The sequence below is a fragment of the Acomys russatus genome, chromosome 26 (assembly GCF_903995435.1).
Source record: "Acomys russatus chromosome 26, mAcoRus1.1, whole genome shotgun sequence".
In the NCBI taxonomy this organism is placed as follows: domain Eukaryota; kingdom Metazoa; phylum Chordata; class Mammalia; order Rodentia; family Muridae; genus Acomys; species Acomys russatus.
Window position 1 is genome coordinate 51,870,405 of NC_067162.1, and position 16,332 is coordinate 51,886,736.

The 16,332-nt window shown below is 44.1% G+C and overlaps 1 protein-coding gene across 1 annotated transcript in view; it reads left to right on the forward strand.

The window, feature by feature from the left end:
- Positions 1-16,332, forward strand: part of Pard3 (par-3 family cell polarity regulator) — a 524,608-nt gene that overhangs the window by 318,567 nt on the left and 189,709 nt on the right. The window contains 4 exon segments of the mRNA XM_051169253.1: positions 5,148-5,270; positions 5,273-5,336; positions 11,300-11,361; positions 12,419-12,463. Coding sequence (XP_051025210.1) covers positions 5,148-5,270; positions 5,273-5,336; positions 11,300-11,361; positions 12,419-12,463 — 294 coding nt within the window.

Below are 16,332 nucleotides of genomic sequence, written 5' to 3' on the forward strand. Positions count from 1 at the left end.
TCTTGATTTGAGCCCCCTTGTTTCTGGCTTCTACTTTGGTGTGTGCCTATCGGTTACTGGTACTCACTGGGGATGGGTTGTCCGTGCTGTCTTATAAAACTGTAAAGCATCTCTGCCCGACTCTTACCTGTTGACAAAACCTCAGACCCCCTGAGACAGAATGTGTGCGTGTGTCGCTGGATCTGTGTGCATACAAAGTGATGCGCTGTAATTTCCCATTTATTATAGGAACATAGGATTTGCCATACTGATCAGCCCATTGCCCAGCAGCTCCTGTAACCTGCATCCTGCCTCCACACCCCGGGTCTCCAGAGGAACGCGAAAACCTCACACTCAAACACACACCAACTCCCACCCCGATTTTTCACTAGTGATTTGTTGAAATGTGTAACCTGGGTTGAGGAGTGCGTTTTCCTCTGTATTCTGTCACCCAATTTTGTTAGCTTTTGACTTGTTAGTCCTTTTCAGCGGGTAATGCAGGCGGCAGGGTTTTCCCTCCCTCTGCTGGGTATGAAATGAACCCTCTCACGTATGGTGGCTCTCCTAACTGGCCGGCCCCTCCTGCTGTGCTCGATGTTGCTCTGTACATGTCCCGGGACATACGGGCTGGGGGATGACACCATACTCAGTAGCCCAAGTTTTTACAGTAGAATATCTTTTGGGAAGGGATACTGGGGGATTGAATCCAGGGCGTCTTAATGACTTCATTTGTCCGTGTCCTTAAGACTGTTTTATGTGCTATACTGGAAACTAGGAAGCCTGTGTGCTTTACCTAGAGAAATATATAAGCTTAATTTATCTTGCCGTTTACCACTTTAGAGCTTTCGTCCTCCCCTCCCCTCCATCCTTATTCTAGTATTGTTGGCCTTAAAAATTGCATGCTGCTGGCGAGGCTAGAGGACCCTGCGGTTGGAAACCCTGCAAAGGGTGTTGCTTTGCCACTGGCAGTGAAACTTATACCTAATGTCACAGTACTGTGCACCTGTCAGCCTCTGGTTTGTACTGCGTCAGGTGCATAGATGTTTCTCAGCCACGTCCCACATGCCTCGTTCATGGCTGTCTGCTGGGTCTTCTGCCTCACTCCTGCGCAGACCATGGTTCTATATGCTGGAAAGAGAAGTCTTGGAATCCCTTATGATGGCACAAAGAAGTGATTAATTTCCTGTGTGCAAGGCAATTTTTCACAAGGAATACTTTGTACATGGGACCAAAGGAATTTTTTTAAAGGCCTGTGATCAATTTTGAATGGGTATACATCCCAGGAGATCAGACTTCAAAAGTGCACACCCAAAAAGAAGCAACCATTTCTAATTAGAAAGATGTCAAATGCCCTCAGTCCCACTTTTCACTTAGCAGATAAAAGAAAGGTGTCCCCAAACTGGTGATTTTGCCTTGTTTTGGTTTTGAGTATTTCCTCTTTCTAAAGTAGCTGTCTTGGCGAATGCCACGATCTCATGGTAAGTTTCAGTGACAGCATATTGAGTGAAAGGCATCGAGGTGTCTTTAGAGCCTAGTCCCGCCCGGTCCATACCAGGGGTAAGATAATTAAGGCATTCCCTCACCACCTACATCACACGTTCCATTCTGTTCTTGTATTTGGGGAGCTATAGACCGCTGGATTGTGGCTTATTTAGTTTCGGAAGCACAGTTTGAATGTGTGGTTTTTCTGGGTGGTGGGTTCCTCTTCAGTAACAGCCAATTTATCTCTATCACTTTGGATGGATCAGTCAGACATGCGACCAAAGGCCAGGCGTAACCACAGGCAGTTGGCTGGATTCCCACCGCCATCAATGTTAGAAGGTGAGTCCTGTCCTCGTGTCAGGAAGCAACTCACGAGGGCTGGGAATACAGCCAAAGGCGCTCGCCTGGCTTGTGCAGTGCCCTGCTCCCTGCACCACAAAGCAGGCTAAGTAAGTAGGTGTACAGATAGGTCGGTAGGTAGGCCTGGCCTTGTCCTTTAGTGAGTCTGCTTAGGATTTCTCCTTTGAAAAGCCTTGAAAGACCCTTCCTATGATTCAGCCATCTCAATAACAGCAGTGAAATAATGGACACAGTTTACCAACATGTTTACTTTATAAATGCGTCGCAAATTCCTGTTTTGGAGCATAGAACGTTATTTTCTTTAAGTTTTTTGTCTGCATAATTTGTTTAAAAGCGATTTTATCCTGAGCTGAAATTTTATTTCATTTCACTATTTATCTCAGTGGTTTCTATATCCATACTTTTATGGTGAGTTTAAATAATTATGTTCAGAATATTTTCATTTTGTTAAGAATTTGACATGGAAACCTGAGACGTTGATGCTGGTTTTATATGAGTTGTGTTGCCGACAGTGTTCACTTGCTCTGTTCCTGATATCGCGCATTGTGTTGCATTCCATGTAAATCCATCAATGAATAAATGTTCAGTAAATAATCACCTCGTACGTTGTTGTTTTACTCTCTAAGACCCAGGCTGCTCATTTTGTTGTTTGTAGATACTGATGAAAGGGTTGAGGTGGGGGAGAATTTAACTGTTAAAAAGTGAAGCCACCACGAACACGGTTCATGGGCTTCTAGCTGATGAGGTGCTGAAGATCAGCAGATGTCAGTGAGAGGTTCTGGTGTGTCTCAGTGGGATGTGTAGCTTTTAAACGTAGATGCGTGGTGCCCTCGATGGTTTCTAGAACCAGATCCTGGAATGGTTCCTCCTCACAAACAATCTAAGAGGGAGAATATGGGCAACCAAATCTTGAAATCTTACAAAAATCTTAAGACTGGAGAGTAATGCAAGAGAGACTTCTTGCTATTCTGGGTATGATGTGTGTGTGTGTGTGTGTGTGTGTGTGTGTGTGTGTGAGAGAGAGAGAGAGAGAGAGAGAGAGACAGAGAGAGAGAGAGACAGAGACAGAGACAGAGACACAGAGACAGAGACAGAGAGACAGAGAGAGACAGAGAGACAGATATTGGTATTCTGTGTCATGTACAGTATAGTGTTTCTACACAAAACAGCATCTCACACACATACACACACACATACACACACAGATTGTATGGTCCAGTTAGTGTTATATATTTCTTACGAGGCCTTCACTTAGAATAAATGTGTCAATGCAAGGGGTTGCAGATTTAATTTTAAAAGGTATGCAATATGATTACTCTGTGATATTTCCCTGGTTAAATTATTCCTGGAAGAGGCCTTGATATTTAATAATGTGGCATTTGCCTCTCCAGTCAGGGGAAAGAGCCTGGCTTTATCAATTCAACATGGTCCTTTAGGAGACAAAAGTATGTCTTAGAGGAAAGCATTTCTTTGGCCAGTGATGGTGGAATTTACTACCATGGATCCAGTGACATTTTGCGGAACAGGTTTCTATTCTAATATCCTGCGGCTTGAGTGGAAAGAAACAGGTGATTTGAAATCAAGACAGAGAAATGATTGCATTTGATTTACTTCTGTGTCCTGAGCAAGAAGCTGCCAGTTCCACAGTTTGCCTGAATAGCACATTTGAATCAAAGTAGGAGGTTTTCCTGGCTCGTATGTTGAGCAGGGATCTCAGTGAGCGTGCATGGGTGCTATAACAGACCACTTAGTGCTAAATAATGATGTGTGTGTAATTTCTGGCAAGTTTCTTTATAAGGATTGGAAGATAGACAGCAACTTAATAGTTTTCTGTTAATTTATTGAATCAGCCAGAGAAAGATACCCTGTGCCTTAAACTTACCTTTCCAGTTTATCTGTGCTTGCCCGACACGCTAATACGTACTCAGTCTTAAAGCTAGATCTAAGACTAATCGAATGCTAATACATGGTTGTTGAACTATTTCAAAAACTCAATTTATTTTGAAGGGAGAGAGCATCTTGTGCACTATGGCGGTGAGTCTTGAAAGGCTCAGCAGACTTGCTGTTCAGGCACCGACCAGGATAGTTAGCTGAAGAAATTTGGACATTAGATTTAGTGGGAGAGTTCTCTGTCATCCCATGAGGTGGGCACAGAGATTTTATGGTTCCTTGCTTGCTTGGGAACATGCTTTGGTGTTTCCTGTCATATGGTTGTTGTCCTGTGATTTCAGCCTCTTACAAGGAGTGCACCCGGACCAAAATTTTGTACTTAGTGTACCCTTGCTCAGAAGTCAAACAGGAAGATGGTGAAGAGGAGTTGCAGAGCTGTAGGGGGTTTGGGATTAGAGCACAGTTTTCTCTCCAGCAGAACCATTAGGGACTTGGGGACTTGAAACCTAACCTCCCCAAGGAATGCTTGTGATGTCTGAAGGGCACGGCAAGCAGTGAACCTCAGTACATTTTCCTGAAAGGGGCTGGAGAAGAGAACATAGATACTTTGAGCCCGTTGGTAACTGAGTCATCATCAGTCTTCACATCCGCTCCTCCCAGGAAAGGCCCTGGAGCCTCAAGAAAACACGCCTGCGTCTGTGCTTCGCTGTTCACTTCTAGATCTCTCTCATTTCAAAGTTACTCTCCCTGGCTTGTATGCCGGACTTTGTCCAATGTCAGCTGAATTCATCGTGGGTCAATTTTATTGCCACTTTCCGGGATAATTTCTTTTGGTAGGAAAGTCATAGCCGCCATTCCAAATCTAGCTCTGATGAATTCTGTTGAGGTTCTTCAACAATCATACCCACACATGCGCAGATGGACGCAGCTGGCACAGTCCCCACGCTGACATTACCCCTGCTCTGTAGGCATGTTTCCTTCTTCATTAGGGAGTGACTCACTCAGCACAGCGATGATGTCACCCCTGTCTACCCTGCAGGAGTTCCCAGTAGGTGCATAGGTAGATGACCCCCCTTGAGTTTGTGGGGTTTCCCTTCAGATTTCCTGATAAAGCTTCCCAGAGGGCACTCAGACCTAAGAAGCTGTGTGTTGGGTTCACATTAAGCCATTTTGGAGGTAATCCTTGTCTTTGGAAACCTAAAGCCAGAGAAGTCAAGTATTGTGCCACAAGCTGTGCAGCCGCGCTGCAGAAGCCGTCACAGGGACCCGAGGCTTGCGTTTGACAACACTTCGCGAGAACTAAACACCCTCAATTCTTTCATCCTGTCAGGTTGGGCAGGTGTGTCAAGGCTTAGGGCTCTCCTTATGTAGTAAATAGTAGAGTTAACAGGCGTGGCGCCTACACTGACATCTAGAATTTCTTTTTCACCGGTCAGGTAAATGCCAGCTGTCCCCCACGGTGAACATGCCACATGATGACACCGTTATGATCGAAGATGACAGGCTGCCGGTGCTCCCACCTCACCTCTCTGACCAGTCCTCCTCCAGCTCCCACGATGATGTGGATTCATAATGACGGAGGCCGGCACGTGGGCCAGGGCTGTCATCAGCGACTCAGCCGACTGGTGAGTGAGTGAGCTAGCAGCCCAGGGCCGGAGCTTCTTATTGGATGAACAGTATCTAAGCCAATTCTCAAATTGATCCAACAATAGATTAAAAATTAGTAATTAGTGTGCTTGGGAACTAGAGGAGACTTACTGGAGGTTTCTGTTTGTCTGGGGAGTATGTGCATACGTGTCACATGTGTTGGCATGTGCTCACTCCCCTGTGAGTGTGCAGGTAGAAGCCGTAGGTTTGTGTCTTAGTTAGAGTTTCTATTGAAAACACTATGACTTTATCACTGCTCATCACCGAAGGAGGACAGGACAGGCACCTGCAGGCAGGAGCTGATGCAGAGGCCATGGAGGGCACTGCTCACTGGCTTGCTCTCCATGGCTTGCTCAGCCTGTCTTCTTATAGAGCCCAGACCACCAGCCCAGGCATGGCACCACCCACAGTGACCTCTGCCCTCCCCCATTGATCATTAATTAAGAAAGTGCACTCCAGGCTTGCCCACAGCCTGATCTTACAGTGGCTTTTTCCCGGTTAAGGTTCTCTCCTCTCAGATGACTCTGGTCTGTGTCAGGTTGACATAAAATACAGTGGGCATCAGATGTCTCCCTCAGTGCTGCTCCCTCCCCTCACCGATCCTGGAGCATGGCAGTTGGTGAGGCTGCATACTGGGACCCCCAGCTTCTCTTTGTGGTGTTACAGCATTACTGTTCCCAGGCTTTGTGGTGTTACAGCATTACTGTTCCCCAGGCTTTGAGGTACTTCTGGCAGGCACTTTGTCTTTGTGGCTACTGTCCTAGTGTTTCTTTCCATTTTTTTCTTTCTTTTTTTGCCTTTGCGACAGTAGAAGGAAGCTTTCGATGCTATTACCATGTGTAATCGTTAACCGTCACCCCATTCTTTAGTCTCCATGCTTGGTAGAAAAGCGTGTTATCAAGCAAAGCTCCTTTGACTGGGTGTCCTCCTCCTCACTCCCCACCTGTGTCACATCAGCTGTGAGGTCGGAGGTGCTGAGGACAGGATAGACATTTCTGCCTAGTTCCCCCTCTCTCCTCCCCACCCTCCTCTTCCTCCTTATATGGTCTCAGGAAGAAAACGTGGGTAATATGTTTGCTAACCCAAGCTCTCCTGAAAGCTCCTGGGCTCTTGTAAAGTTCCTCTCCAACTTTTGTTACTTGCCTTTTAATTCTCTTTTGGAAAACATGGGATATAAAAGTAGAGCTGAACAGGAGGCCACATGATAACAGTAGCTTAGCCTCGAATGAGTCTTCTGACTGGAGGTGTTGCGGGAGGGGGAGGCGGATGGGGAGGGCGGGCGGCAGCAATCACAGATGCTCTTAACCTGACTGCAGCTTGTGTCTCTCTGGAAGTCAGTGTGGAAAGGCAGTTTGCGTCTGTGTCCACAGTGTTCTGTAAGGAGACTACAACCTCTGCGTCTCCACCATGATAAGGCCGTGAAGGGGATCATAGGGACGGATCTGCGTTAGCAAGAGGGCATAGTCAGCTTTCAGGGACAGCTTGGGGCAGTCATGTTCCTATAGTAGATTTGAAAGACAAACAACGGTGAGGACTTTTATGGTGTTTTCCCCTTTGGAAATATAGGACAAAGAAGAGAGTGTAAGTGAAGGGTTATGGGAACATGCGTGCTATCTGTTCAGCCATGGAGCTGAGAATGCCCGCTTTTCCAGTCTGACAGTCTCTCCCTTAATTAACTTCAGTGAAAGTGTTAAAAAACAAACAAACAAAACCATCAGGTCAACGAGACAAGATTAATAACTGGAATTTCCGTAATGGGGCGAAGGGTAGATATGGCTCCTTCAGAGAGTCCTCTGCAAGCCTTGTACTCTATCTTGATAATATTCTAGTGTTACTGTTTATTGTGTCTGAAATAGGTTTAATGAGTATATTAATCAGGAAAAATTAATTATGTCACATTTTAAGAATATTTAGTTATTTTAAGTCTCTTATTAATTTGCAAGCTCATTTGACATTTTAAAACGTGTCCGTTTATACTTGACTGCATAGTTGTGGAAGGCTAAATGTGTCGAAGGGCTACATTTTTAAGTTGTTAACTAATAGAATATACTTTTTTCAACCTAGTAATGTATGTAGGGGACATTAACGTGTTTTTTTTAAGGGAGGAGAAAATACAGCAGCAAATTCTAATTTTGATAACAACATTATTTAGGAGAATAGAAAGTGAACTTGAAAGTTTGCTGAATAGAGATTTTAAGCAATGTCAAGAGGAATTTAAATTACTTTGGAAATTCTTTTTTTTTTTTGGTTTTTCGAGACAGGGTTTCTCTGTGTAGCCTTGGCCATCCTGGACTCACTTTGTAGACCAGGCTGGCCTCGAACTCACAGCGATCCGCCTGCCTCTGCCTCCCAAGTGCTGGGATTAAAGGCGTGTGCCACCACGCCCAGCTGTACTTTGGAAATTCTTTGCTGGAATTTTCTGTTAGAACTGTATTTCACAGGGTAGGTAGTGCATACCTGCTCTCCTAGTACCAAGGAGGGTCGAAGTTTAAAGCCAGCATGGGTAACAGAAGGACCCTGTCAAAAATAAATCAACTCATGGAGCCGATGAGATGACTCGATGGACACAGGCTGGCCACACAAGCAGGAAGGCCTGAGTGTGGGCCCCCGGCACCCACAAAGCTGCCGGGCAGATCCAGACACTTCTGTAATACCCCTACCCTGCAGATGGAAACCAGGGGTCCCTGGAACAGGCTAGTGACCTTGGACTAGCAACACTCTTGAGCTCTGAGTTTAGCCAGAGACTGTGCCTTGGTAGATAAACTGAAGAGCACTGAGGAAGATATACACACATGCTGACTTACAGCCTGTGCACACACACAGGTGAGCAACACAAAGCCCAACACACACACACACACACACACACACACACACACACGTGCGCACACGTAGACACAGGTGAGCAATGTAAACCTACCACACACATACACATATATGTGCACACACACACAGGTGAGCAACGCAAGCCCAACACACACACATACACAAGTATGCACGTGTGCACACACATAAATAAATAACTATATTTCAAACCCATTGTCTACAAATCTGATGCCTTATTGCAGTTCTTAAAGTGTTCCATACGTTTCTCACAAACGCTTTTTGCTAAGCAACCAAGATGTCCACTTTAACATAGGGAAGAATCACTGCTCCTCAAGTATGTTGATTCAGAATTGAGTCATGCCTGTCTTACAGCTGTTTGTTGTTTGGTTTGTCTCTGAAACAGGCTCTTACGACATACTCTCTTAGAACTCATTCTGTAGACTAGGTTGGCCTTAAACTCACAGAGACCCCCCTGGCTTCCCTCCTGAGTGCCACAGCTAAAAGGATCGACACTACACCTCCTAATGCTGGGACCTCTTGCTCTGGAAATTATCGGGGTATCTTTATCAAATGCTGATTTAAGTTGACAGGTCAGGTTCCTGGACAAATGCGACACTATTCCTTGGAAATTCAAACTGCCCATGAAAAGATTGAAACTATAGCACTTGCAAATTGCATGCATTGAGATATAGGCTAGCATTATAAAAAAGAACTGGAGGCTGGAGAGGTGACTCAGCAGTTAAGAGCATCTGCTGCTCTTCCCAGGACCTGAGTTCAGTCCCTAGCACCCATGTCAGATGAATCATCACTGGTCACAACCACCTGGAGCTCAGCGTCACCGGGTCTGGTATCTTCTTCTGGACCCTCGAGGGAACCCCTCTCACAGGTGTGATGGCTCCACCACACGTGCTCATATAATTAAAATAAAAAACAAATCTTAAATAATATTAAAATAAAAATAGAATCTAGGGGCTGGAGAGATGTCTCAGAGGTTGGGAGTACTGGCTGCTCTTCCAGAGGTCCCGAGTTCAATTCCCCAGCAACCACCTGGTGGCTCACAACCATCTGTAATGAGATCTGGCGCTCTCTTCTGGTGCACTGCCATGCATGCAGTCAGAATACTATATAAATAAACAAATCCTTAAAAAAAAAAGAAAGAAAGAAAGAAAGAAAGAAAGAAAGAAAGAAAGAAAGAAAGAAAGAAAAAGAAACTGTTGCCTTGACCTTGGCTGGCCTCTGGGGTTAGCTTTTCTTTTGTGTTCTTCAATCCTGGCTCAGGCAAGACTGCTGAGATGCCTCCTCTCTCTTGAACTCGTGAGCTCCAGAGGTGCGCGTGTGTGCACCTCCGGCATCTGCTTGCTATGTTAGAGCAAGGTTTCTTTTCCGAAATTTACTGAGTTGACACCTTTTCAGGCATTTGGCTATTTCAGAAGGGGCTACACACTCATGAAAGTGTCGTCCCTACTCACTTTGTCCTGAAACACAATAACACGCAGACACACGCACACACATATACACACAAAGACACAGACATAGACACACAGACACATACACACATGCACACACACACATACACGCACACGCACACATGCACACACACACACAGACACGCAGGCACACACACACACACACCATGGTCAGAATACTTTTTTTTTTATGCTGTATTTTCTGATCACGGTTTCCTCTCCTACAACTTCTCCCAGTCCCTTCCCATCTCTTTACCTAACCCAACTCCATACCCTTTTTTTCTCTCTCCTAAAAAGCAAACAGGAAGGGGCTGGAGAGATGGCTCAGATGTTAAGAGCCACTGACTGCTCTTCCAGAGGTCCTGAGTTCAACTCCAGCAACCAGAATGTGGCTCACAACATCTATAATGTGATCTGATGCCTCTCCTGGCCCGCAGGTTACATGGAGGCAGAGCGCTGTATACATAATAAATAAATAAATCTTCAAAAAAAAAGCAAACAGGAAAATAAACAAAACAAAAAATAAAAAATACTCAAGAAACACACCACACAGATACATCATAAGAGCACAAAATTTGTAGACCGTAATACACAAGCAATAAACCAGTAAGATACTGCCCCACCAAAAAGCCCTAATGTAGCAATATTAGACAAAAAAGTCTACAAAAAGACCAGTGAGTTTGTTTTGTGTTGGCCATCTGCTGCTGGGCATGGGGCCATTACATATGGTTAATATATACCCAAAGAGACTCTATTGGAGAAAATTAAATTTTCTTGTATGGGTGGGTGTCGGTTGCCGGTAGCTTCTTGGTTAGGGATCTCAGCCTGGGTCTGCTTCTTCCTTTCAGTGCTGGGACCCCACCTGGCCTGGACCTTTGTAGGTGCTCTGCATACAGCCATAGCTCCTGTGAGTTCAGATGTGTGCCAGCCTTGTTGTATCTGAAAGATGCTGTTAGTTAGAGTCGTCTGTCCCCTCTGGCTCTTACAATCTTTTTGTCTCCTCTTCAGCGTAGCTCACTGAGTCTTGAGGGGTTTGATGAAGACATCTCATTTCGGATGTTCCAAAATCTCTCTGTCTATGCATTGTCCAGTTGTGGGCCTCTGTGCTTATTTCCTTCAGAACACAGCTTTTTAAAAAATTGCTAGCTGGGTGGTGGTGGTGCACACCTTTAATCCCAGCACTCGAGAGGCAGAGGCTGGTGGATTGTTGTGAGTTCGAGGCCAGCCTGATCTACAAAGTGACTCCAGAACAGCCAAGGCTACACAGAGAAATCCTGTCTTGAAAAAAAAAATGCTAAATTGTGATTTATATGGCTATATGTTATTGTACAAGGCGAGTCTTGTCAAATATGCAGCTTTCCAATGTCTCCCAAATAACAACAGCAGAAAGGTTATGTATCATCAACACAGTGAAGAAACGCCCAGAGGGAAGTGGAGAAGGATAACTACACCCACAGAGTTACTTTAATGTTAAAATCAAGTTTTTAATTTTTATCTTTCCATTCACTCACCTTTTAAAAATGAGGTATATTGTGTTGTTTAGTTAAATCCTTAAGTAACATGTATCTAAAAGATACATGATCTTCCTAAAGCTGAGTGTCTCTACTTTTAGTAAATACTTTCATGGTTTCTTTCTCTTCTCTTCACCCCAGCTCTTTGAGTCCAGATGTTGATCCCGTTCTTGCTTTTCAACGAGAAGGATTTGGACGCCAGAGTATGTCAGAAAAACGCACAAAGCAATTTTCAGATGCCAGTCAATTGGATTTCGTTAAAACACGGAAGTCAAAGAGCATGGATTTAGGTAGTGAGTACCATCTCCATGAGTCTTCATTGTGTAAGGTTTGGGCACTTCGGGAAGGAACTGATGGTCCCAAACACATCTCCATTTATTTTTAACAATAGAGGAGATAAATTTAAAATGTGGCAATTTGGCAAAGATGCCCATCCTGCCTTGCGTAGCATGTCGACCTGATATGCACTGTGTTGACTTGAGCTTTTGGATAAGAGAGGATGCAGGTCACACTGCATCCTTGTAGCTGCATTTTACCACTTTGTCCCTCTGAGAAGCAGCTTCCTTTGAGGTTGTATTTGGTGGGGATTTATAAGAGAGGAAACGAGAAACGTTGGAGAAAAACCATTATCTCAATCCATGTCTGGGGCTTAGGTGCCAGTGCTCTCTCTTGGTGATTGCTCTCCTTGAAGTGCTAATTGATACAACTCCTTGTGTTGTAACGACTACGGCCTTGAACCAGATTAGTAACTTGAGAGAATATATTCCAGAAGGAATTTGGGAGGAAGAAAATAACCCTAGTCGTTGAGTTAGACAACCAGGTAGCGTCTCTCTTAAATCAAAATCTACCCCACAAAATAATTCAGTTAATACAGGTATAAACTAAATTATTTTTTTAAAAAAACCTTTGTTAATCAACCATAACTTATGCTGCTTTCTGGTGGCTGTTTGAACCTCAAGACTAAAAGCATTAATTTATCAGAAATATCTATAATTGGACAGTGCATTCCCTTGGCTAACGGTGATACACTAACATAAAAATAACACGTCTGTGAGACGGAGTGACTTGCACACTGCATGAAGACACTGCTTATTTTTCTCCCTTTATTTTTGATTATGGATGTTTGCTTGATGTTTCATTTTATTTGCATGGAATATTGCCTAAGAGTTGTGCTCTAACAGTCGAAATTGGGGGAGGGTTGAAGCATGTTCAGCTCTGGGGACTAACTGGGCTAACGGTTATACATTTACCTTTTAACAGTAGCTGACGAGACTAAACTCAATACAGTGGATGACCAGAGAGCAGGTAAGAATGGACAGTTAGACCGTTGCCATAGAAACCGTGGTTCGAGGCGCTCGCTGCGATTATAGAGCTGCCAGTCATGTTACGTGTAAACACCAGCATTCCAGTCACACTCAGACACTTTTGTTATGGAAATCGAATTGCAGCAGAAAATACTTATGCGTTGTTGTTATGAGAATTTATCAGCAATATGTGTAACAGATGGAATGGAATAGACTCCCTCTACCATGTTAAAAACAATTTCAGATTTTGTTTTTAAATCTTACCTGCATAGGAATGTTTCATGGTGATTTTTTTTTTTTAATCAGAATCTTAAGGAAACATCTCTTAAGTTCTTTAGTCCTTATGTGATGTCTTAATTACTGTCCATGCTCCAAGTAGCGGTTTTATTTGAAAAATAGTAGCCAGGTATGTGGCGCACGCCTTAATCCCAGCACTCGGGAGGCAGAGGCAGATGGATCACTGTGAGTTCGAGGCCAGCCTGGTCTACAAAGTGAGTCCAGGACAGCCAAGGCTACACAGGGAAACCCTGTCTTAAAAAACAAACAAACGAAAAATGAAAAATAGCACCACCTGAACCAGCGGGTCAGAATCCCTTTAGGCACCAAATGACCAGCACAGGGTCTCATATCAGACATCCTGCATATCAGATATGTACTTTATGATTCATAACAGTAGCAAAGGGATAACCGTATGATCGGGTTCACGGCAACCTGAGGAGCTATAATAAAGGGTCACAGCGTTAGGAAGGGAGAGAGCCACCGTCCTCCAGGAACATTTTCCACTAAGTGACAGTGTCTGGGCTTGCTACGATGCTCCTGTATTGCTCCTGCTATCTCCTGTATCTTTTTCAGATGCTAGAATTAGCTCATTGTTAGCCCTGACATTAACTTGAACTATATGACGCATTTGGCTCGTTAGCTTTGGAATCTGTTCTGAATTTACTGCTTAATCATTTCATAGAAATAATGGGCTACGTGGGTTAGGTTTAGCAGTGTAGTATATCTAACGTTTATATTACTACATGAAATAATCAGCAGAGTCTGTCAGTGTAATTAGGGCAGTGTGCTGTGCGCAGTTGAGCATGCATGATTTATTAGTGTATTTTGGAATCTTGCTTTAATTATTCTAGATCCAGGATAATGTAATTATATCACTTAGCACGTATTAGCTTTAATTTGCCTTTTTAACCTGCTGTAGTAATTAGTCTCAGCCTTGTGTGTTCCACATACATGCATAAAGACTACTGTGGATGTTCTTGGCGTTACCATATTCTATGAGGTAAATTTTAGGACTATAAATTGCATTCAATAAATTATAAGATTGGCTGTTGTTCAGGGCAATTAACTATAGCCTCGGATCTTCCTAGTAGCTATTTTTTTTTTTTTCTGATAAAACATAACATTCATTAAAATTTTGCACTGAAGCTATAGAACACATCTTTGGCAGTTTACATGTGTACGGTAGTGGTTAGTCTTCAGTGTCACTAGTGTTCAGTGTGCCGAGCTGCACACCTTCACAGTATGATGCTGTGTGAAACTGGTGGATGTTCAACTGAAGAAACCCAAACCCACTGTGAGGAAAAGAAAATCTATTGCGAGTAAAAAATAGCATGCAGGCTTTTAACTGATGACATATAACTTTCATAATGCGGACTCAGATTTTGTCCTCTATTAAGCCATGTGCTTTTGTGTTTTACTTGTTAGGTCTTAGGTCTTGAGGAGAAGGCACATCTGTTCTGTGTGTACAATTAAAGTGGAGCACCAGGATGCTCTTTTGGTTTGGGAGTTTTAATCTCCATGGTAAATTCTGTAGACTGTATTCTCCCTGCCCAGTGTCATAGTGAACAGTTTTCAGCTGAGTTGTTTCTTCATTTCAGAATTGCCTGGACTCTTGGACAGCTTAGCCTAGAGCTCTTGACAGGGCATGCTGACATTTTGGCATTTATAGCTGTTTTAAGCCACTTGTAATGAAAACAGATTTTTTTTCCCTCTCCTTTTTGCCCTTTGTAGAAGAACACCTTCACTGAGAATTTTTTTTTTCCCTAAGAGGGATATTTATTAGCAGGCAGGTTTCAGAAGCCAGGTGTGGCTCACATCTGTAATCCCAGCACTCAGATCTCTGTGAGTTTGAGGCCGGCCTGGTCTAACAAAGCGAGTCCAGGACAGACAAGGCTACACAGAGAAACCCTGTCTCAAACAAAACAAAATGTTTTTTTTTTTACATGTAAAAGGTTCATGTATAGTTAAGGGTAGTAAATGAGAGCCTTAAAATGTTTTTTCAGAAAGAGAAGCTGCTGCTGTTCCTGCAACAGTGACTAGTCTGTTGCCCATGTTTACAGAAGACGCCTGCTCAGTGTTCACCATAGTAAATGCTGAGCTTACGACACCATTCTAGTGGGACTTGAGATCAAAGCCTGTGCTTGCTAGCAAGCACTCTGACCCCAAGCTATGTCTCCAACCCAGGACTCTTAAAGCTTCTTCTTTGATGTCTGATGTCTGTCATACTGAGGCAGTGAGCGCTTTTCATTGAGAACCAGATAATAGCAATTTGGGCAAAGAGGTAACCGCTTGGTTTACAGTGATAGGATGAAAGTAGCCGTGGACCTTATGCAAATAAGTGTGTAGAGGCTGTGCTCCACTAACAAGGCCCAGATACCTGTGCTGGTCCCCCCTTCCCGCCCCCCGCCCCCCGTAGACTGACTCTTACAAAACTATTTATTATGCAGATTTCAGCCAGGCAAGAACGCACCATTCACAATTACCACATTATGCTAAAGTGTTATTCATAGCTATAATATAGAGAAAGAAGGTTCTAAATTATTTACAGCATTAATTCTGTGTGTTGAGGCACACAGGGCCTGGCGTATCTGTAAAGTTTTCTGGGCTGATGTAACTTTCTGCACATTGTTGTCTTTCCAGAATTGCCTTATGCACAAGGACCCTCAACCATTTCTTAAATTCACTGTCAGCTTTTGCTGAGTAAATTAAAGTCTCAGCTGGCTTCCCGACAGGAAGTGTGAAGTCACTGCTGTAGGTACACACGCACAGAGACTTTACCTCAGAGACAACGCGCGTTCCTCAGGAAACGTTGCCTAAACATGCTGTACACGAGCCAGCTACAGATAGGGAGGTTTGAAACCTCACACGCATAAACTTGTTTCAGAAGCGAGCTTTTGCGGTGCTGTCTCTAGGGGCGTGAGGGTGGATGAGGCCCCTTTTCCTCCCCCCGTTTCTTCTCCCACCCCCTTTCCCCCCTTTCCCCCCCTTTCTCCCCCCCTTTCTCCCCCCTTTCTCCCCCTCCCCCAGCTCCCCATTTTGCCATTCATTCCTTGACCTCATTCCTTCTTTGGAGCGTAGTTCACTTTCCACCCTGTGGAACGTAAGATTTGTCATTTGCGTGCCACGGAGAACAGCGGTGGCGTGGTGCTGCCTGAAGAAAATCTCAGTGTGTACTTTAGTTACAAAATAAGTGACGTACAAGCCTGCACCGAGAAAGCAACATATCATCTCGTTTGCTCCCAAGACCGAGACTTCTAGCATATTTTTCGCTGTTAAATCGTGCCTGCGCCTCTTTCGTATTTTCAGCATCCCTTGCCTCCCTGAGCACGTTTCTCTCCTGGTGAAAAATCGGGTAAAATATCTAATACACATGAAGCATTCGAGGGCAGTTCTTACGTTGACACTTTCAGTTAGTTTTCCTGAGTCTTAGCACACTGAGCTGTGGTGAGCCCGCCCACCTCTGCCATTTGTCTCCCAGGTAGTAACGTGAGCCAGCTACTTCCTAGCATATGGTGGGTGACTCCATGTGGAGGCCAGCTGTTTAGTCTCCCACCCTCCTCTCCTCCCCACATCTATCCTTTTAGGAAGATA